This window comes from Acipenser ruthenus, chromosome 58 (genome assembly GCF_902713425.1).
Source record: "Acipenser ruthenus chromosome 58, fAciRut3.2 maternal haplotype, whole genome shotgun sequence".
Classification (NCBI taxonomy): Eukaryota; Metazoa; Chordata; class Actinopteri; order Acipenseriformes; family Acipenseridae; genus Acipenser; species Acipenser ruthenus.
The window spans coordinates 4229736-4252879 of NC_081246.1; the positions used below are offsets into that span (position 1 = coordinate 4229736).

The 23144-nt window shown below is 41.4% G+C and overlaps 1 protein-coding gene and 1 long non-coding RNA gene across 3 annotated transcripts; one reads left to right on the forward strand and one right to left on the reverse strand.

The window, feature by feature from the left end:
* Window positions 1-5112: 5112 nt before the first annotated feature.
* On the reverse strand, window positions 5113-13227 carry LOC131724979 (uncharacterized). The gene is made up of 2 exons (XR_009320374.1): window positions 13119-13227; window positions 5113-6841 (listed from the first exon to the last, which is right to left on the reverse strand). It is a non-coding gene; the product is annotated as an uncharacterized LOC131724979 (long non-coding RNA).
* Window positions 5772-21298, forward strand: LOC131724908 (myosin heavy chain, fast skeletal muscle-like). Of its 2 annotated transcripts, XM_059017915.1 has the most exons (41): window positions 5772-5879; window positions 7063-7112; window positions 7672-7893; window positions 7998-8141; window positions 8230-8386; window positions 8662-8689; window positions 8775-8889; window positions 8981-9073; window positions 9177-9240; window positions 9334-9432; window positions 9525-9628; window positions 9712-9850; window positions 10115-10233; window positions 10324-10473; window positions 10567-10737; window positions 10830-11139; window positions 11616-11686; window positions 12054-12141; window positions 12554-12671; window positions 12782-12905; window positions 13139-13275; window positions 13668-13923; window positions 14346-14588; window positions 14679-14855; window positions 14944-15089; window positions 15523-15613; window positions 15714-16103; window positions 16219-16345; window positions 16436-16554; window positions 16695-16891; window positions 16975-17158; window positions 17285-17450; window positions 17933-18057; window positions 18160-18468; window positions 18561-18764; window positions 18860-18985; window positions 19531-19701; window positions 19786-19890; window positions 20384-20479; window positions 20590-20724; window positions 21179-21298. In XM_059017915.1, the coding sequence occupies exons 3-41, from the start codon at window positions 7690-7692 to the stop codon at window positions 21197-21199; spliced, it is 5823 nt and encodes a 1940-aa protein (XP_058873898.1). In that variant the 5' UTR covers window positions 5772-5879; window positions 7063-7112; window positions 7672-7689; the 3' UTR covers window positions 21200-21298. The 2 variants fall into 2 exon arrangements, with proteins under 2 accessions (XP_058873898.1, XP_058873899.1); XM_059017916.1 differs by lacking the exons at window positions 7063-7112; window positions 7672-7893 and having other exon boundaries at window positions 5866-5879.
* Window positions 21299-23144: the final 1846 nt, after the last annotated feature.

Here is a 23144-nt window from a genome sequence, read left to right on the forward strand (position 1 = left end):
GATGGCATGAAGCCCTTGCAGGGAATGAAGCGATAAGACTTGGTGTTCACGGAAATAGACAGGAATATACAAACTACCCCACAACCATCACTGAGACAGACGAGAATATACAAACTAACCCACGACCAACCATCACTGGGAATATAGTGAAGTGTACTGTATAGATTGGTCAGCAGTGACAGTGACATCAATTCCAGCATCACTGCTTCACAGCACTAGCTGCATACAAATTCTATTTTGAACAATCATGATACCACTTTGAGGGTAAAACTGACGTGAGAGTCTTGAGAACTGTGGCGGAGCGGTTTGCAGTGCAGAGGTGTAGAGGTGATGCATTGATTAGAAACAACAGCCCAACAACAGTTCAATGCAAATAAGAAAGCTTTATTAAGGGCTTTTAAATAATACCACTGACTATACACAACCATCTGATAAAGTAAGTTGTATTTGATTGTCTAAATGTCCTGTAATAAAGAAATCATTATTTTACTGTAATAAGTAAATCCTTATTTGACTTGCCTGTCTGTGTGGCTCCTGTACGCTCACTGGGAAGCTCCGGGTGGTCAGTTCAGAATCCAAACCAACCTGGGGGCAAAGGAGTAGAAAGACAATTATAAAACACATCCTTACCTGGAATGAACAGGATATAGAGGAAACCCCGACACGCTCAAAACCAATCCGTTAGAGGACCAAAGCACGTGTCGGGCATGTCTTTCAGGCTGTGATGATAACTGTGGTTTCTGTGCTGCTGAATTATTGTGAAATTAGGGGATACGTTGATAGGGATTTTTAAAAAAAAACCTCTCAATTTCTGTTTTAACTGAATTATGAATACACACTACACTGAACGTGGTTTGTTTCAATAGCGTATGTTTGGAATTGATAGTGGTGCTAACACCCCCATTTTTCCAGTTTTTATTGAAATTTAAGCAGTTCAAGTCCAGTGAATAACCTGAAATGGTCCAACTGCCAGAGGTTAAAAAAAAAAGGTTAGGTTACCAAAAACTGAAAAATAATGTACATTTCAGAGTTATACAATGTACATGTCAGTGAGTACAGTTTCCTACACCATCAAAAGGCACTTGGAAACTGGAGGAAACTCTGACAGGAAGAGGTCTGGCAGACCCAAAGCCACAACAGAATCAGAAGACAAGTTTCTGAGAGTCAACAGCTTGCGTGATAGGCGGCTCACAGGACAACAGCTTCAAGCACAGCTTAACACTGGTCGAAGTAAGCAAGTCTCAGTTTCAACTGTGAAAAGAAGACTTCGAGCTGCAGGTTTGACAGGTCGAGTGGCAGTAAGAAAGCCATTGCTAAGATGGCAAAATAAGAAAAAGAGGCTTGCCTGGGCCATGAAGCACCGCCAGTGGACTACTGAAGACTGGAAGAAGGTCTTATGGACCGATGAATCAAAATTTGAAATCTTCGGTTCATCATGCAGGGTTTTTGTACGCGGTCGAGTAGGCGAAAGGATGGTTCCTCGGTGTGTGACACCAACTGTCAAACATGGAGGAGGAAGCGTGATGGTCTGGGGCTCTTTTGATCCAGAGTCGGCGACTTGCACAGAGTGAGTGGCAACCTGAACCAAAACTGCTACCACAGCATTTTGCAGCGCCATGCAATACCCTCTGGTATACGCCTAGTTGGTCAGGGGTTCATCCTACAGCAAGATAATGACCCAAAACATACCTCCAATGTCAGAACTACCTTAGAAGAAAAGAACAAGACGGTAGGCTTCAAATCATGGAATGGCCAGCACAGTCTCCAGACTTAAACCCCATCGAGCTGGTTTGGGATGAACTGGACAGAAGGGTGAAAGCAAAGCAACCTACAAGTGCAACACATTTGTGGGAACTTCTGCAACAGTGTTGGGAAGAACTTTCCGAACAATATTTGATTTCCATTGTAGAAAGAATGCCACGAGTGTGTTCGGCTGTTACATCTGCAAAAGGTGGCTGCTTTGATGAGTAAAAAATTTAGATTAAATTTTGTTAAACAAAACGATCTCCACTTGTTTATTTGTTCTATGCTTTAATTTCAGAGTACATTGAGACATTAAACTGCGTAAATTTCAATAAAAACTGGAAAAATTGAGGTGTTCTAAAACTTTTGACCGGTAGTGTATATCAACGACAGACAGCTAGAACTGAAGAGGTGCTCCTGAACTCAGACCAAAGCCCCCTAACACACACTTACATTAAAAACACAGGATTCATTAATTGCAACAAGAAGCTCTTAAGGAACGATGACAGACGTCCAGCAGTAGAGGAGAATGAAACATGAAGCCGCAGTATTTTTATCAGCAGATAGCTTTCATCGGGATTGGTGTGTTCAGCATTTCTTTACAGAGTTTGAAATGATATGCAGCTCTGTGTATGGGAGCCAAAACCCTCACTGTGTAAATTGACCTGTCAGATTCCACACAGGGGTCCACGATGCAGGGATTAGTGCCCTGTATAAAATGGCTTGGACAAATTAAGTGCTGTGATTGGCTTAACAAGATCACATGACCGTGCTTGTATGAATATTGTCTTACCGCACGTCTATGACATCACAGACCAACTTACTTACCTGATCTATTAATATTACTACACTTTAACAGTAACAATTATCTAAACAGTGTTTCTGTAGGTAAAACTGTCACCATACAACTGAAACAGCATTTAAAATCAGTCGACAGTTTTTTCATCTCTGTCACTAAGAAAGAAAATTGGATCACACTGGATCCGATAACGCATCAGAATTTAATGTGCGTCTAAACAGAAAAAAAACCTGATCACGCGCATTCCCCATCTATCTGATCCGATTTGATGTGCGTTAAAAATGACACTGACCAATGAAAAACGACTGGGAAGACACATGGGTTCTGATTGTGTGTGCCTCCAAACAGGAATCCAACAAAGATTACAAAGACTTTGTTAAAAAAAGAGCACATATGTAAAGACATTGCCGTGGACTTGGGCATGAATGACATGTATTATAAAACATGAAAACGGGGGTTTTGTGCAGTACAGGTTATTACAGGTTATTACAAGCATATACTTTTTATTTCAATTGTAGTCGAGGGAGTAAACAAACAACTAACCTGGAGACACACATGAGAGAAAGAAGCATGAAAGGGGTGAGCAGTCAGAAAAGAGGGGCAGGACATGAAAGGGATGGAAAGTATGTTCGGTGGCTCATTGCTAGCTTCCTAACTATGTATATATATAAAAAATGTATATTGGTCATATGGTCCCTGATGCTATGACAACCGTGTTGTGTGATATCATGTTTTTTTTAATGTATTGCGTAACAACATTATTGTAGTCTAGTAGAAAGGTAATAATTAGCAAGTGTTTTCCATCCACGTTTGCTGATCATTAAGTTTATATTACATTTAACATTTGTGTCAAAGTTATGTAAAATTTAACAGAATTGTATTTCTTTTTATTAAAACACTGAAACTAGGTGTATTTACTACAAAGCCTCCACTGCACATCAGCGCTCTGAAGCGCAATATTAAACGCATCTAGTGTGCAATGGATTGACGGACGACTTTTTCGGATGACTAAATGACCGAGCGGATCCAGTGTGCAAAGGCCTTACGTCAGAGAACGGAACAAAGAAAACTCTGAGGTAAGCAGTAGCAGTAACACTTTATTCAAAAGCCATCTGAGAAATCACCACGCAATCTCACTCAGCACGTTTTATATATATATATATATATATATATATATATATATATATATATATATATATATATGCATCTACTAATAAAGTATAAAACTGAGTAGCGAGTATGCAATGTTTAAATTAGACACAACAGATATGTGATGTCGTTGCTGATGTCATTGATGATGTCATCTGTGATGTCAAGTGTGACAGCAAACCTTCACATAAGGGTGCAGAGTCAAGGTTGCCTGGCTAACTTAACTTTGATTTCCTAAACTTTTGAACTTTTGCAACAAAACCTTAACGTTACTTTAATGAAGTACGTTTTCGCCACTGAATATATATATATATATATATATATATATATATTGTGGGCGTGTGGGTGCACACAGACCAAGCAGACAGTAGTTTCCAATCCAAGTTGGTTTATTAAACTTCACAAAAACACAAAAAATAAACTTGCTCGCTTACTTCACAACAGAAAATACCATCCTAGTTGTGAGATGCAATGTAAAGAAAATAAACAGTTCAAACAGGATTTGTAAAACCAAAAAAAAACAACCAAAATGTAAACTAACTGGACAGTTCCCCACATCCAGTTAAATTACTTGGTTCCAGGGTTTTACCAGGTTGGTTGTTGGCTTCAGCTTGTCTCCAGCTTGTAAAAACCAGCTGCATCTATTTCCCAGTTGCTGTATTCCCTTCCAACAGCGAAAGGAAAGAAGGTGTTAGTTGCAAAGGCAGTTCTTTTAGCTTCTGTTTTATATTGACGGTCCGTCTATGTTGTGGATAACCTCACGCTGCTCCCTGGTTAGAAGCCAAAAAACTTGACTGGCTGTGAAGGCTTTCTTTTAAAGGGTGCTGCATCATCTGGTAATGGGACGGTTACAGGCTACAGGTGCGGGCAATTTATGCTAATGGGAATTAACCAAGATACATCCTTGGTCCCCTACCTAACCACACCTGCAGCCTGTTTACCCGTTAACTCCTTGACGTCATGGCAGGCAAGTATGCTGACCACAGGTCTATCATTGTATTATCTGCCACACCTGTGGGCTTGTTCCTAGCCTGCCATGAACGCCTCCTGCTGGTGAATCTGTGAGCTGGCTCACTATATATATATATATATATATATATATATATATATATATATATATATATAGACAAATCTTAAGATTCACTGGTATATGTCTGAAGTAAACATGATAACGCGTTACTTCAGACGTTTCCCTGCAACAGCTGGCCCTGCTTTAGTGTGAAACTCATTTCTGCTTTTCATTATTGCTCTGCATTGTCTTAATGGGGAAGCTGCTGCACAATTCTATCATCTTCAGCAAATCCTCGAGTCTCCACACTGACGGGGTCTATATCTGCGCTCGCTGCTGACTCTGCAGTGTTCGATGCAGCACACCAGTTAGAGAAGAAATCTAAAATTGTTGTTTTTCTTTTCGACGTGACTCGAAACGTCGGCTCCGTACTTTAGCAGCAAAGTCTACATTTGTGTGTGTGTTTTTATTTTTTGTGGAGGCGGCACAGTTCACAAACACACTGTTATCAGCTTGCCATGGTAACCTCTTCAATTCTCGATTGCTTTTTTTATTTAAATTCTCTAAGTTTTTGTTGTCAAGACCCTTATTATAAACTTTTCTTAAGGTTTTCGCGGCGAGGTGTGTTAAAATGTATATTAAAAAAAACCCATAGTAAACTGCAATAAATGTATAGTATAACTGTGGAAAAAGCATGGAGGGGAAACTGCTAAAATACCTTGGTAGCATTGTATGAAAATCAAGATATAAATGTGTAAAAAGAAAGAAACCAATCAGTGTGCAAAATCATAATGGGAAACACAATTCAGACTCCCCGGTTACAGTGAAGGTCTGCAGGAGTTGTATGGCAGCCACAGTCCTGCAGACTTTAGTTGCAGTTTGATCCAATCTGACCAGTCTATCAAATCACATTCAAAGTCTATACATTGAGTTTGCTGACAGCAAGACAACATTAGGCACTGTAACTAGTTATACAACATCAGCACATGTCACTAATAGATTATGGAATGCCATATGCTAGCCTCCTGACAAAGTGGAACTGATATCTATAATGCAATATAGGAGCAAAGCTACATGACCAAATACAGCTGGCAGTTTTGCTGGAGTGGCAGAAAAGCTCCTGATAAAAGCAGAGCCCGAGCGAGCCTCCAGCACCGGTGCTAGAACATCCATACTCTGGTAAGTGTCTGGAGGGTAACTGTCTGTATCTGTTGAGCAGTGTTGAGGCTGTGCTGTTTCACTTTGGTTTAATGCACAGATCGTTTGGGGCGTTTGTGGGGCCGGAAGCCTCTTGCACGAGATGACTTCTCTCTTATGAAAAATAAGAGACGTCCTCCGCGTGATGTATTGCCGTTCAGGCAGCTTTTTTGGTGCTGAGGCTTCCACATTCTAACTCCGTGCCTTTCTACTGTAAGCATTGTGTGTTTTTAGTGACGTTCTGTAACGAGAGCGATGGAAATGTTGCTTCATTCTGTGTGTGTTTCATCCGAGCTAGCTGTGCTGGTGTCAATAGCAACGATGAAACATATCCGCAGAACAGTAAAGAGTGAGTCAGATTAATCAGCTTGTCTGTTGTACTTGTACACTGATGTCGTTTTAAGTAGTAATGGAAGCGGCTGCATTGCAGTCTACTTTCAAGGCAGGGTGTGTAGGGGGAGTCACACAGTCAGGGGAGCGCAGGTGTGGCGTGCAGGGGGAGTCACACAGTCAGGGGAGCGCAGGGGTCCCCGAGTGTCTCCTCTGGTAAAGGCATGGCTGTGTAGTGTGCAGGGTGAGACACACAGTCAGGGGAGCGCAGGGGTCCCTGAGGGTCTCCTCTGGTAAAGGCACTATCACATGGTTTGCGGGGGAAGTCACACAGTCACAGGAGTATGACTCCCCTGCACACCACCCTGTGTCTTCAGATCTTCATTGGGATTCCACAAGGAGCCTCACATTGGTTCTGGTGCTCTAGTGAGTTAGGAGGCAAACCTGACAGAAACTGCTGAGGTCAAGCAGCGCCGGTAGAGCTGGTCTTTGTCCCCCAGGGGCAGATAGCTCACTGGCATCCACTCTCAAACTCCTGGCTGTAGAGGCGATTGGCTTGGGGATCAGAGGATATTTACTGACCTTCAGTCCTCTTGAGCTTTTGTGAGGAATTGCTGCAGTGAGGGGACATAATTGGACAGGGATGGACAATTAGGGAGTGAAATGTGATAAAATAATTGCGCACTCTAAATTTTAAACCATTTCCAACCCATTCAGAAACATCTCCCTAACAATCAGGAGTCAGTATCAGCTATTAAATGCTTCCATTGCGCAGCATATGAGTCCAGCATGCCCTGCACAGAAATCACACGTATCTTCTTCATTTTGTTTGCAGTGTCGCCAATTCAAAAACCTTCCAGATTCCGGGGTTTCTTGCTGAGGAAGGTAAGAATTATTTGTGATTCTTTTCTATTTGTATTTAACAGCAGGACTGAGTCTTTAAGTGAAGGTGTTTTAGGAAGCTACGGAATAGACTGGGAATCTTGTAGTGTGGAGATTAATGTAGAAGCTCTTCCCCTTAGTGAGTAAGCACACACTTCCCATGTCGCTAAAAGAAAAACAACTTTCTAAAACACTTTCTGCTTTCTCAACTGTGCTGCAAATCCCTGTAAAACTGATCCATGTTAAAATCTACAAGCAGCACAAAATCAGTTTCTAGCCTTTACGAGGTCTGCTTGAAGCATAAACACACTGAGTTGATCAGTTGTAAGTGATAGATGTATGTCAGGAAAGGTACACAGTGTAACTGCACCACACTGTGTGCTGTGCTTGTAGCTCCTGTCCACTGCACGCTATGATTTAATAAAACACACTGCGCTTTGCACCTGATAATGGACCTGCTTGGGTTACAAACTGTGTATTCTGCATCTTTTCCGCTGTGAGCCTCTGTCCTGTATATTGATAATCTACATGTTTCGTTCACTGTGTGCATCACTTGTTCCAGCTGCAGTAATCTGCCATCATGAGTACGGACGCAGAGATGGAGATTTACGGGGCGGCGGCCATATACCTCCGGAAGCCCGAGAGGGAAAGAATTGAGTCGCAAAGCAGACCTTTCGACGCTAAAACCGCCTGTTTCGTGCCACACGCCACAGAGCTCTACGTCAAAGGCGTCATCCAGAGCAAAGAAGGGGGCAAAGCCACCGTCAAAACTGAAGCTGGGGAAGTAAGTCACAGCTTAGAAGTTGCGTTGCTGTTGAACGCTGTTTCACTGTTCACAAGAACCACTTCCAAGCTGCTTTGGCGCTGCTAACTAACTTTCCTTTTCAGACCGTCACTGTTAAAGAGGACGATGTCTTGCCCATGAACCCCCCCAAGTACGATAAGATTGAGGACATGGCCATGATGACCCACCTCAATGAAGCCACTGTGCTGTATAACCTCAAAGAGCGTTTTGCAGCATGGATGATCTACGTGAGTGTGTTTGCACCGAGTAAATGAACACATTGAAAAGGTTCTTTTTATTATGACTCAACTGCATTTCATATGTTCACAATTTCAGACTTACTCCGGGCTGTTTTGCGCTACTGTGAATCCATACAAGTGGCTTCCAGTGTACGACCAGTCTTGTGTTGATGCATACAGAGGCAAGAAGCGTATGGAGGCTCCCCCACACATCTTCTCTGTCTCTGACAATGCCTATCAGTTCATGCTTACTGGTAGGTATTTCAAAATCAAGCCTATTATTTTCTTCTGGGGTAAATCCATTCAGCTCCTTCCATTTGTTTTTATATCTCATGCTTTTTGGTGTGGTAATGGATCTCATATTTCACAAACGCAATGAGTTATGAAGAGCATTTAATGCCAATATTGTGAAAGAAATGAAAATCTGATTTAGTGTGACCCCACATTGGATCTGTTGCTCATTAGTATCAGTTAAACTAAATAATAACTAAGAAACAATCTTTAATCAAATTCTTAATTCTGTTTACAGATCGTGAAAACCAGTCCGTCCTGATCACGTAAGTATGGATACAATTACAAACATTATTAAAACATAAACCTCTCCAGAAATATCATCTTAACATGTTTTTCTCTTTTACTCAGTGGAGAATCTGGTGCAGGAAAGACTGTGAACACCAAACGTGTCATCCAGTACTTTGCGACAATCGCAGTGGCTGGTGGTGACAAGAAGAAAGAGGCGGCTCCTGGAAAAATCCAGGTTGGAAACTATTGTAATTGACATTAAATAGTAGGGAACATTCAACTGGTTCCAGTTCCATTAACTAACTCTAGGATTGTGTCTTATACAGGGAACCCTGGAGGATCAGATTATTTCAGCTAACCCTCTGCTGGAAGCTTTTGGTAATGCCAAAACTGTGAGAAATGACAACTCGTCTCGCTTTGTAAGTGACAACGCTTTTGTTTCCATTATATTACTGAACGTTTGGAATTTCTTAAACCAAGTGTATTAGCATACTGACGTGATTTCATTTTATTTTCATTCAGGGTAAATTTATCAGAATTCACTTCGGAGCCACAGGAAAACTGGCCTCCGCTGACATTGAGACCTGTAAGTTTCTTTTTTCTGCTGTAGTATCTCTTTTCCATCTGTGTCTTGTTTAAAGACATTTACAATTCTGACTGTAATACTTATTCATCACAGACTTGCTGGAAAAATCCAGAGTCACGTTTCAGCTGAAAGAAGAAAGGAGCTACCATATCTTCTATCAGATCATGACCAACCACAAGCCAGAACTTATTGGTAGGTGAAACTAAATCACTCTGTTAACAGGTTGATTGATGTCTCTGTGCTGAAATATTCTACAATGTGTTTGCTGCTGTTCTTCCTTCCAGACATGCTTCTCATTACCACCAACCCCTATGATTTCCCTATGATCAGTCAAGGGCAGATCACCGTCGCCAGCATTGACGACAAAGAGGAGTTAATGGCCACAGACGTAAGTTCCATTGATTAGCTTCCTTTAATGATTTTGTTACCCTTTTTGGTGTTGATGCGCCTCATGTTGTTTTTGCTATCCAGTCTGCCATTGACATTCTTGGGTTCAACAATGAAGAGAAATTGGGCATCTACAAAATCACTGGTGCGGTGATGCACTACGGTAACATGAAGTTCAAGCAGAAGCAGCGTGAGGAGCAGGCTGAACCAGACGGCACTGAAGGTAACTGATTTACAAGCACCTCTCGTATAAGCAGCTAACAAGACATGAAAGGCAGCCTTGCGAGACGCTATTGTGAGAGCCTGCAGAAATCATGCAGAGATAGCGCCATTGCTTTTGCATTACTGTTGAGAATCAGACATTAGATGAACACGCATTGTTTCTCAAGACATGCAAATCTCCTACTAAGCTATTCTATCGATTACAACCAGTTTACACATCCAAGATTACCAGGAGTCGTAAACAAGATGTTGTGTTTGGTTTCAGTGGCTGACAAAGTCAGTTATCTGTTGGGACTGAACTCCGCCGACTTGCTGAAAGCCTTGTGCTACCCGAGAGTGAAAGTGGGGAATGAGTATGTGACCAAGGGGCAGACTGTCCCCCAGGTAATGTGTTTGCTCTAGACCTCCACGAACATTGCACACAATTCAACTGAATAATAGTTTCATTTAACACAACCTCTATTATCTCATTAGGTCAATAACGCTGTTGGCGCTCTGTCCAAATCTGTCTATGAGAAACTGTTCTTGTGGATGGTTATCCGTATCAACGAGATGTTGGCTACAAAGCAGCCAAGACAATTCTACATTGGAGTCCTGGATATTGCAGGATTCGAGATCTTTGATGTAAGTTGGAGGATTTCTGTATCGTCATTTCCGTACTACACACAGCGTTATTTATTGTTGGGATTTCATATATATTTTTTTGTATATATTTAGTTCAACAGCTTGGAGCAGCTGTGCATCAACTTCACCAATGAAAAACTGCAACAGTTTTTCAATCATACCATGTTTGTACTGGAACAAGAAGAGTACAAGAAAGAAGGGATCATTTGGGAGTTCATTGACTTCGGTATGGACTTGGCTGCTTGCATTGAGCTTATTGAAAAGGTACGTCAGTGACGCTGTTAATAAATTCAACGCTCTCGTCACTGTCTCTGTTGTTTTTCTCTTTCTAAAATTCACATCTTTGTTTCCACTAGCCAATGGGCATCTTCTCCATCCTTGAAGAGGAGTGCATGTTCCCCAAGGCCTCAGACACTTCCTTCAAGAACAAGCTGTACGACCAGCACCTTGGCAAGAACAACGCCTTCCAGAAACCGAAACCGGGCAAAGGCAAAGTTGAGGCCCACTTCTCCCTGGTGCACTATGCTGGCACTGTGGACTACAACGTCGGCGGCTGGCTGGACAAGAACAAGGACCCACTGAACGAAACTGTATTGGGGCTGTACGTGAAATCATCCGTGAAGCTCCTGGCCTTCCTTTATGCCAGTAGCGCAGCACCAGCCGCAGGTAAGGTTGTAAGGGTGTGGAAGCAACTATAATCATCGTCTCTATTTACTTTAGTTAAATCATGTTATTAATGATACTTGACAACAGTGAGTAAGTTTAATTCAAACTTATTTATTAAGCTTACATTATTGAAGGATTAGCATTCGAAGATTATTAGTAATACAGAAATAAACAGTTATTGCGATTGTGGGGTAGATGTAAGTATAGGCAAAGTGCAAATAAATTGTCGCACTTGCAGAGTTTGGAGTACAGAGAGCAGTAGTCGCTGTATGACGTTTGTGGAGCACGAAAATACAAACCAAAAAAAAATATGTCAGAGGAATGGCAGCAAAGTTCTCTTGACGCATAGAAAAGAAAAGTTTCCAATGGTTTTCATTTTATACACACATTGCTATTGAGGGTTAAGGGAGGGGTTCAACCTGCTTCATACTGATTGTACGTCACCTGTCTGAGGTTTTGCTCTTTTGCATTTAAAGATGCTGGAGGCGCGAAGAAGGGTGGCAAGAAGAAGGGTGGCTCCTTCCAGACTGTGTCTGGACTCTTCAGGGTATGTGTTCCTGCTTCACCTTTTTGTACTCCGCTTGCATCAACTGCATTTGCTGGTTTTGCAACATATTTGGTCAGTTTATGGCGATGGTACGCTGATACAGCAGTAAATATGTCAGCGTCCCGGATCTTTGAAAACACTCCATGTGAAAGTTCACTGGCATTGATTGGTACTCAATTGTAAAGGTGAGAGAAGGGCAGCTTGTCCTGCTTTGAAGTCAACACATTAATAAATAGATGTGCTTTGATTTATTTAATACCTGACGATGAATACTGGGAGAATCCGAGTATCGCCCTGAATCTGTACTACGTGTCGTTTATGAATTGAAAAATGTGAAATCAATCTTCCAATGTTCATCATGCTACAGGAGAATCTGAACAAACTGATGTCCAACTTGAGGAGCACTCACCCTCACTTTGTGCGCTGCTTGATTCCCAACGAGTCAAAGACTCCAGGTACTTATGATGTTATAGCGCGTGAGACTCTTCATTTTGATGCTCATTCCTGACATATGTCTAACTGCAATCACAGGTATTTCGGGCTGTGTTCAAAGGTTTGAAGGTTTGTTCGCTAGTCAGCAATTCAAAAGGTAATTTTAAACATTCGAAAGTTCATCAGACGTTATTTGGAACAATAACAAGACACAAGACAAGTATTTTATTTATTCAGCCGATAATCATGATTATCGTGTTAATTGACAGCCGATAATCGAGAACAGAAAATTGCTTTATCGTCTAACACTTCTATATATGCATGAGTATCGCAAGCAACATCAATTACGTGTACATAAATGATGTGGCTTTTTATTTGTATTTAAATTATAAAAACATGATTACTGTTCTATATAACATGTACCCTTCTTTGCAGCCCTTATGGAAAATCATTTGGTTATCCACCAGCTGAGATGTAACGGTGTGCTGGAAGGTATCAGAATTTGTACAAAGGGATTCCCAAGCAGAATCTTGTATGGTGACTTCAAGCAAAGGTATCAACACCTCAGAGTTTCCCTCTCATGAATGCTTTTTCATTCTTTTACATTTCTCTGTGCAGCTATTCAAAGTGTATAATGACATGTATTCACTATTTCTGACATAGATACAAAGTATTAAATGCAAGTGTCATCCCTGATGGTCAGTTCATGGACAACAAGAAAGCATCAGAGAAGCTTTTGGGATCCATTGATATAAATCACGACGAGTATAAATTTGGGCACACCAAGGTTAGTCTACATAAATATGTCTTTAAAATTAGCATCACCTTGAAAATGTTATTGAACAGTAAAAATGAATTTAAATGCTAATGTAAACCACATTATACTTATGAAAGTCAATCATTTTCAAGATAGAGACTCTTTGTTTATTGTTACATGATTAAGTGAACTCTGTTCCCCTAGTCTAATGGTGCGCCATGCTAAGACAAAAGCCTATTTTACCGTGAATCTCTTGAATTCAGGTGTTCTTTAAAGCTGGTCTGCTGGGTGTACTTGAGGAGATGCGAGATGAAAAGTTAGCCAAACTCGTGACCATCACGCAGGCTCTGGCTCGTGGCTTCCTGATGAGAAAGGAATTCGTAAAGATGATGGAAAGAAGGTGATAAAGAAATACCAAACCATCTGAAGCGACTTTAATATACTGCAATAGCTAAAAGATGTCATTTTTATAAATCTAACACACAAGTTATACTGCTATATATGTTATACAATTCACTTCATGTGGCTTTAATGTCATGTTTCTGCTATATACTTTTACTCAATATTCATATTTCATAAACATTTCATAAACTTTGTTTTATGTTGCTATGGATAAAATGCAAAAAGACTTTGAGATTTGATTCCCCAGCACATTGTGATTTCTTTTTAGAAATATATATTATAGTTATGGAAACGTTTCAAGAATCAGATATAACAGTGTTCTGCTTTTGTGAGTTAAACAAAAGAGTTTTACAAATATATAATTTGTGTTCTTTTGTTCATGTATTATAGGGAAGCTCTTTTCACCATCCAGTACAACATTCGCTCATTCATGAATGTGAAACACTGGCCGTGGATGAAGCTCTACTTCAAGATCAAGCCACTCCTGAAGAGTGCCGAATCTGAAAAGGAAATGGCCAACATGAAGGAAGAATTCGAAAAGTGCAAAGAAAATCTGGCCAAGTCAGAAGCAAAATGCAAGTCACTTGAGGAGAAAATGGTTTCTGTGGTGCAGGAAAAGAATGACCTGCTGCTTCAAGTCCGGTCGGTACGTATCCATTCTTTATTACTATGGCTTATCATCCTTTCAATTGCTTTATCTCATGTGGTGGACACTGCCTAGATGTGAGAGATTCATGATTCATGATTCTTTTTGCCATATTTCTGTACCGCCTCCTTCTGGACCAAACCAGCATATAAAATGAATAAACCAGAGCAAGGACCCATTTCCACTGGGGTTACGTGATCATTTCAGAAACACCACCAACACAAATCTAATGCAAAACCCTGAAAGCATATTGTTATTGAACTACAGCATCTCAAAGACATTCCTAGGGACTCATTAATAATAAGTGAGCTTTCAGATATTCTGGTCATTTCCCCCCTCATGCAGAAAGTGTCGACTGTATTGGATAAACATTTCAATCCCTGTACGTTTATTAAAATTATACTTTTATGATGTGTTTGCAGGAAGGTGAAAGCCTCTCTGATGCTGAAGAAAGATGCGAGGCGCTTATCAAAAGCAAGATCCAGCTCGAGGCAAAACTTAAAGAGACAACGGAGAGACTGGAAGATGAGGAGGAAATGAACTCTGAGCTGACTGCCAAGAAGAGGAAACTGGAAGACGAGTGCTCTGAGCTCAAGAAGGACATCGACGACCTCGAGCTCACACTGGCCAAAGTGGAGAAGGAGAAGCACGCCACAGAAAATAAGGTGAGGATTTTAACAAGCGACATGCAATTATTTATTAAAAAACGGAACACAAACAAATCCATTGGTTTTGTTTCTAACCCTTTTATATAGGTTAAAAACCTTACTGAAGAAATGGCTACTCAGGATGAAAGTCTTGCAAAATTAATCAAGGAAAAGAAAGCCCTCCAAGAGGCACACCAACAGACCCTTGATGACCTGCAAGCAGAGGAGGACAAAGTCAACACTCTGACCAAAGCAAAGACTAAGCTGGAACAACAAGTGGACGATGTGAGTGAAGCAGACCAAGCAGACTTTCAAGGGGTTTAACTTCATCAAATACAATCATATCATATCATTGGCTTTTCCTTTTGTGTAGCTTGAAGGTTCACTGGAGCAAGAAAAGAAACTCCGTATGGACCTTGAGAGAGCCAAGAGAAAGCTTGAGGGAGATCTGAAGCTAGCCCAGGAATCCATAATGGATCTGGAAAACGACAAGCAGCAATCAGATGAGAAGATAAAGAAGTAAGACTACTATATAGAAAGAAATGTAGATTGAAATGTGTAGATTTAACAAGCAAACAAAATAACTAAATGAACATAAGGATCTAAGTTGGAGACAATACTGGGACTAATTTGGCCCCCCTTTGATTCATAAAACCATATATTAATAATAAGAACATAAGACAATTTAGGAAAAAGAGAAAACTATTCATTCCACCAAAGATTGTATGGTTCCTAGCAGCAGGTTGATCTCCAAAACGTTGATCAAGTCGGGTCTTAAAGGGTGGTTCAGCATTAGCTACTGTATGTGTTCATGTTAGAAAAAATGTATTCTTGCCAGAGGTGGGATCTGAACTCCTCAATAGGAGACTGCAACCTGAATACAGCGCCTACGACCGCTAGACTGTACTACTGAGGCTCAATTCATTCCATATCAATTCTTTGAACTTTCCAGGAAGGACTTTGAAACAAGCCAGCTGCTTAGCAAAATTGAGGATGAACAAGCTGTGGGTGCTCAACTTCAAAAGAAGATTAAGGAGCTCCAGGTATTGTGGGGAAATCAAACTCTTTGAATTCACAGAAAATAACTGATCACAGATGTTTGATTCCAGCTGAGAAATGTTTCCATTTTGTTCCATTTTCTAGGCGCGCATCGAAGAGCTTGAAGAAGAAATCGAAGCCGAACGAGCTGCTCGGGCAAAGATTGAAAAGCAAAGAGCTGATCTTTCCAGGGAACTTGAAGAGATCAGTGAAAGGCTTGAGGAAGCTGGAGGTGCAACTTCAGCTCAGATTGAAATGAACAAGAAACGTGAAGCTGAGTTTCAGAAGCTCAGACGTGACCTGGAGGAGTCCACTCTGCAGCATGAAGCTACTGCAGCTGCTCTTCGCAAAAAGCAAGCCGACAGCGTGGCGGAACTGGGAGAACAAATCGACAACCTCCAGCGTGTGAAACAGAAGCTTGAGAAGGAAAAGAGTGAATTGAAAATGGAACTCGATGACCTCTCCAGCAACATGGAATCTGTAGCCAAAACCAAGGTACAGTGAACAGCGGATGTATGTATGCATGTATGTGTGTGTGTGTGTGTCCTCTCAGGACGAGCCTATAGGATTGTGTTCATGTACACTAATCCTTTTCATCTTTTAACTAAAGGCTAACCTGGAAAAGATGTGCCGTTCTCTGGAGGACCAGCACAGTGAGATTAAGACCAAGAACGACGAGAACGTGCGTCAGATCAATGACATCAGTGGGCAAAAAGCACGTCTTCTGACAGAGAACGGTAAGCTGGTACCTGCTGCCTGATGCAATTGAATTGACAGCACAGTAGAAGAAAGAGCATCCTTGAAAACTCTCAATGCTTCTGTTTCAGGTGAATTCTCTCGCCAGCTGGAAGAGAAGGAAGCTTTAGTTTCTCAGCTGACGAGGGGCAAACAGGCTTTCACTCAGCAAATTGAGGAGCTCAAGAGGCAGCTGGAGGAAGAATCAAAAGTAATACTGCCATTATTATTATTATTATTATTATTATTATTATTATTATTATTATTATTATTATTTATTTATTTATTTCCAAATAAGTCGTCTTTGGCATTGCATGTTTTTTATTATAATATTCTTGTCATTCTTTAAAGGCCAAGAGTGCCCTGGCTCATAGTGTGCAATCTGCCCGCCATGACTGTGACCTGCTTCGTGAGCAATTTGAGGAGGAGCAGGAAGCCAAAGCTGAGCTGCAGCGTGCAATGTCCAAGGCTAACAGTGAGGTGGCTCAGTGGAGAACCAAATACGAAACTGATGCTATCCAGCGCACGGAGGAGCTTGAAGAAGCAAAGTAAATAACCACACTTTACTTCACATACATTTCAGTGCGTTCACTCTCTGCTCCCTTTTCTAAACACAAACACTCATTCCCAGGAAAAAGCTGGTACAGCGCCTTCAAGATGCTGAAGAACACATTGAGGCTGTGAACTCAAAGTCTGCCTCTCTGGAGAAAACCAAACAGAGGCTCCAGGGTGAAGTGGAAGATCTCATGGTTGACGTAGAAAGAGCAAATGCACAAGCCTCTGCTCTCGACAAGAAGCAGAGAAACTTCGACAAGGTACGCAAAAGATGGTTGTTCAAAAAACAGACTAATACAGGGCATCTGGTAGAAATATTGCTGTCTGGCTCAAAGTTAGTAACAAAGAGACATCTTGGTGTATATTTATGTGCTGTATTGTTTCAGGTTCTTGCTGAGTGGAAGCAGAAGTTTGAAGAAGGCCAGGCAGAGCTGGAAGCTGCACAGAAAGAGGCTCGCTCTCTCGGCACTGAGCTCTTCAAATTGAAGAACTCCTATGAAGAATCTTTGGACCAACTGGAAACCCTTAAGCGGGAGAACAAGAACTTACAGCGTGAGTCCCGACTTCAACACCCTGTTCACACTCAGATACGGGTTCATTCACTCATCTCGTGCTCACATTGGTTTTGTAAAGTCAACCATTTTGTCTGGTCACTGTAAATGTTTCTGACACCAAGGATCACAGACAGAATTGGGCAGAAATGTGGCAAATGTAATGTAAACAAATGTAAAATTTTATATGCCAGTATTAAAAATGTATAGCACTAATTATAATACAATCTCTGTGTGATACACTGCAGTGAGAGCCAACGACAAGGTAAAAGGGGAAGAAACCAAGTGAAGCAGACAAAGGTTTCGGCTAGTGTCTTCTTCAGTGCACTAATGCAATTCTGACTGTGCATTCTGAATCATGGAGGAGCAACATTTGAATCTGTTGTCTCTAAGCCTGCAATGGGATGCTGTGAATGAAAAGCACCCGGTTATTGTTGCATTCCAATTCTAACCATGTTTCTCATCTTCTTCTTCGTCTTGTAGAGGAGATCTCTGATCTGACTGAACAGATTGGTGAGGGTGGGAAGGCTATTCATGAGCTGGAGAAGTCAAAGAAGCAGACTGAAACTGAAAAGTCCGAAATCCAAACCGCCTTGGAAGAGGCAGAGGTAATTCTTTAGAAACACACACCTTCTCATCTCCATGGCCATTGTCTCTATACTATGTTAAGTTTTCTCTCTATCTTTCTCTTTGAATCTTTAATAAAACAGGCTACACTGGAGCACGAGGAGTCCAAGATTCTCCGTGTCCAGCTGGAGCTGAACCAGGTGAAATCGGAGGTTGACAGAAAGATCGCCGAGAAAGACGAGGAGCTGGAACAGCTGAAGAGAAACAGTCAGAGAGTGGTGGACTCCATGCAGAGCACTCTCGACTCTGAAGTTAGGAGCCGCAACGATGCCCTGAGAGTGAAGAAGAAGATGGAGGGAGACCTGAATGAAATGGAAATTCAGCTGAGTCACGCCAACCGCCAAGCAGCTGAATCTCAGAAACAACTGAGGAACGTCCAAGGACAACTCAAGGTAGGGAGACTTTCTTTTGAGGGCTAGTGTCACACATTTCACTTGTGACCAGATCTTCCTAATTGTCTTACTGGTTTTTATTTTCTATCCAGGATGCCCAACTGCACCTTGACGATGCTGTCCGAGGACAGGAAGACACGAAGGAACAGCTCGCCATGGTGGAACGCAGGAACACCCTGATGCAGGCTGAAATTGAAGAGATGAGGGCTGCCCTGGAACAGATAGAGAGAGGCCGCAAAGTGGCTGAACAGGAGCTCATTGACGCCAGCGAGCGTGTGCAGCTGCTGCACACCCAGGTCCGAAGGAATTCCTGCGGTGGTGTTGTTTTTTATTCTTGTTTTAAATGATGTTTATGAGCTTTTGGGAGCTGACAGTCTTTACCTTGTTACAGAACACCAGTCTCATCAACACCAAGAAGAAGCTCGAGTCTGATGTTAGCCAGCTGCAGAGCGAAGTAGATGACACCATCCAGGAAGCAAGAAACGCAGAAGAAAAAGCCAAGAAAGCCATTACTGACGTGAGTCTTTTTTATGGGTAATGATAGATGCTATTGGATTGGGGGCTGTGTGTTTAAACACCTGTTACTTAACATTCACCTTGCAAGCTGTGGAGGTTTCGCTTGCTCCAGTTCAAAACCTACATTCAAACCAATGTGATGTGCAGGGATGAGGCTCTCCACCACTGAGCAATTGATGTTCAATCAGTTCAGCATTAACGGCCAACCGCAAGAGACAGTTAGGTGTCCCAACTTAAATACGAGGCCACTTAAACAATGACAAGAGTTTCTACAGTTAATGACAGCTGCACAGGACATTAATGCTATTAAAGGCATTAAGACATTTTAAAATGTTCTGAGTTTCCGTACTTGATAATTTAGGCTGCTTGACATTTATGAGCTTCACGATTCTAAAGTCCTCTTAGCTTTTAGATGCCATCTACCTGTGGGATAATTACCGCTCTACTCAGAACCTGTTTGGCTGAGACATGCCGTGAGGCTCACAGTTACAATTTCCCCACTTCTATTGCTGCTCCAGCTCTTAATGTCTTCCCTTCAACTACCAGGCTGCCATGATGGCAGAGGAGCTCAAGAAGGAGCAGGACACCAGCTCTCACCTGGAGAGGATGAAGAAGAACCTGGAACAGACAGTGAAGGACCTGACCCACCGTCTGGATGAGGCTGAGCAGCTGGCCATGAAGGGTGGAAAGAAACAGCTCCAGAAACTGGAGACCAGGGTGAGCTGAACATCTGGAGAAGTACTTTGCAGGTCCAAACTTGGGTGACTATTTGGAATAACTTGGAACGCTTTGACTTTCCAGGTGCGCGAGCTGGAGAACGAGCTTGAAGCTGAGCAGAGACGTGGCGTTGATGCAGTTAAAGGAGTCCGCAAATACGAGAGAAGAGTCAAGGAGCTCAGCTACCAGGTACAGTGAAGGCTTCAGCATTGCAGCATTGGGCTTAGACATTGAAAACATATTGGGGGTTATTGAAGGTACAGAGAAGGGCAACTAGACTGATCCCAGGACTTAATGGAATGGGTGATGAGGACAAGTGTAAAGAATGAAATCTCTTCAGGTGAAGAAGTAAGAGCTAAAACTCTGGGATCATAAGGAAGGGACGAGCCTTGTTGGGTCGAATGGACTCTTCTCGCTCCCAAACTGTCCTTATGTTTTTATAATGTTACATTTTCATAAACCCCTTTTCCTTGTTAGGTTCTTGAAAATTACAATAAAAAGAAACAGCAAGTTATCACCTAAAAAGTATGGAATTTATTTTTCTGTCCAGCAGAATATGAATATATTGCTGCCTGTACAATTTATGAATGTATTGAGTCTGATCGCTCTGAATGTGCTCTATTGCAGCGTTAAGTTTAGTAATTGGTCACGTGAGTTATTATTGTGATTTATTTCATCGCAGGGTGAAGAAGACAAGAAGAATGTGGCCAGACTCCAGGATCTGGTTGATAAGCTGCAGCTGAAAGTGAAGGCTTACAAGAGGCAGGCTGAGGAAGCTGTACGTGACCCTTGAGATCTGAAACACCATGTTTTCTGAAGCACCGCTTTTCTTTCACTCTTGTATTGGAACCCATTTGTGTAACCCTGTGTCTCGCGCTTCCCTTTCAGGAGGAACAAGCCAACACCCACCTGGCTAAGTTCAGGAAGGTGCAGCACGAGCTTGAGGAGTCTGAGGAGCGCGCTGATATCGCTGAGTCCCAGGTCAACAAGCTGAGGACCAAGAGCCGTGAGCTGGGAGCCAAGGTGACTTAAAAGATGAAATCCAGCACAGTTCCCTTTACTGCAAGGCATTTGAACTGGTCTCAGTTAAGCATTTGCCAGGAGAGCATTGATGTTCCTCCTGAGCAACGCTCTGATCTTTGTGAAAGCATTTTACTGATTTTAAGGAACTTCAGTGCAGTGATAGAGATTTTGGACAGGATTTCAGAAGCAGCGTTATATATTTCTAATTACAAATGTTGGACAATATAGTAACATATCTCTCATATTCTATACTAGAGGTAGATCTTATTAATGCTTCGGTATGTGTATTAATTCAATGTAGTGTTTTGTTTTAAATGTTGGTGAGATAAAGCAGGGTGGTCTGTTTTATTTTCAAGCATGATTTTTTTTTTTTTAAACAGTTAAAGAGTAAAGCTGTGTTTGTCTCACAGTGTGCACAGTGACTAATCGTGAATTCATTTCTTTGTTTCTAAAGGGAAAGGAAGCCGAAGAATAGAGGAATCGACGACTTGAACCAGAGATTCATATAATATGAAATCTGTTGAATAGTCACTGTAGGATTATTGAAAAATAAATAGACTTCATTTGCATCCTCTCCCTGTGTCTTGGTGTTTTTCATCTTTCCTGACAATGCTAGTCTTAACACTGATGTAAAACATCCAGAGGTACCATAACTTGATCATAATGATGGCACGAAGCCCTTGCAGGGAATGAAGCGATAAGACTTGGTGTTCACGGAAATAGACAGGAATATACAAACTACCCCACAACCATCACTGAGACAGACGAGAATATACAAACTAACCCACGACCAACCATCACTGGGAATATAGTGAAGTGTACTGTATAGATTGGTCAGCAGTGACAGTGACATCAATTCCAGCATCACTGCTTCACAGCACTAGCTGCATACAAATTCTATTTTGAACAATCATGATACCACTTTGAGGGTAAAACTGACGTGAGAGTTTTGAGAACTGTGGCGGAGCGGTTTGCAGTGCAGAGGTGTAGAGGTGATGCATTGATTAGAAACAACAGCCCAACAACAGTTCAATGCAAATAAGAAAGCTTTATTAAGGGCTTTTAAATAATACCACTGACTATACACAACCATCTGATAAAGTAAGTTGTATTTGATTGTCTAAATGTCCTGTAATAAAGAAATCATTATTTTACTGTAATAAGTAAATCCTTATTTGACTTGCCTGTCTGTGTGGCTCCTGTACGCTCACTGGGAAGCTCCGGGTGGTCAGTTCAGAATCCAAACCAACCTGGGGGCAAAGGAGTAGAAAGACAATTATAAAACACATCCTTACCTGGAATGAACAGGATATAGAGGAAACCCCGACACGCTCAAAACCAATCCGTTAGAGGACCAAAGCACGTGTCGGGCATGTCTTTCAGGCTGTGATGATAACTGTGGTTTCTGTGCTGCTGAATTATTGTGAAATTAGGGGATACGTTGATAGGGATTTAAAAAAAAAAACTCTCAATTTCCGTTTTAACTGAATTATGAATACACACTACACTGAACGTGGTTTGTTTCAATAGCGTATGTTTGGAATTGATAGTGGTGCTTATATTCGGATCGGGTGCAGGTATCAAAACATTTGAAAGGTCTCAGGTTTTGTTTTTTTACTATTTAGTAGGGTTGGACGATAATCACATTTTCAGCTATCGATTATCGTCTGTAAATTATCACGATAATCATGATTATCGGCCGAATAAATCAAATATTTAAAATTCTTGTAATTTATCAAATTTATACTTGAGCAGCATGACAGCCGGCAGTCTAAGTGACTGAGTTTAGAAGAAGAAACAGCACAGCATGTACCGGGTTTATACATCTCTGGTGGCTGCCCAGAACAAACAGGACTATAAAAATGATGTCGTTTTTGTATAAAATAATACATACATTTGATTCTTATTTAAACATTTATGTTATTTCGAGATTGTTGATTTTCATAAAAATCCACCAGATGTATTAATATAACAAAACAAAACTGCTAACGTTACCTGGAAGCATTTGTTTTCTTTACTTGTGTGGCGAATCTGACATTAAGAGAATCAAACTATCGGTATTTTTGTGTGTGTGTGTGTGAGTGTGTCAGTGTGTGTGTGTGTGAGTCGCAGTGTGTGTGTGTGTGTGTGTGTGTGTGTGTGAGTCGCAGTGTGTGTGTGTGTGTGTGTGTATGTGTGAGAGTGTGTCAGTGTGTGTGTGTGTGTGTGTGTGAGTGTGTCAGTGTGTGTGTGTGTGTGTGTGTCAGTGTGTGTGTGTGTGTATGTGTCAGAGTGTGTCAGTGTGTGTCAGTGTGTGTGTGTCAGGGTATGTTTCTGTATCTAGAGTTGTATACTATATGGTTGCATGCAGACAGTGTAATAAAACCAACTGCATATCCTTCCATTAAAAGTGAACTCTCTTCTTTTTATGGAGCTACCCT

Bases quoted from the DNA above. Each gene is read 5' to 3' on its own strand.
- LOC131724908 (XM_059017915.1), top strand. From the start codon at position 7,690: ATGAGTACGGACGCAGAGATGGAGATTTACGGGGCGGCGGCCATATAC. The intron at 13,924-14,345 runs GTACGTATCCAT...ATGTGTTTGCAG, and splicing joins TGCTGCTTCAAGTCCGGTCG to GAAGGTGAAAGCCTCTCTGA. The intron at 18,469-18,560 runs GTAGGGAGACTT...TTTTCTATCCAG, and splicing joins ACGTCCAAGGACAACTCAAG to GATGCCCAACTGCACCTTGA.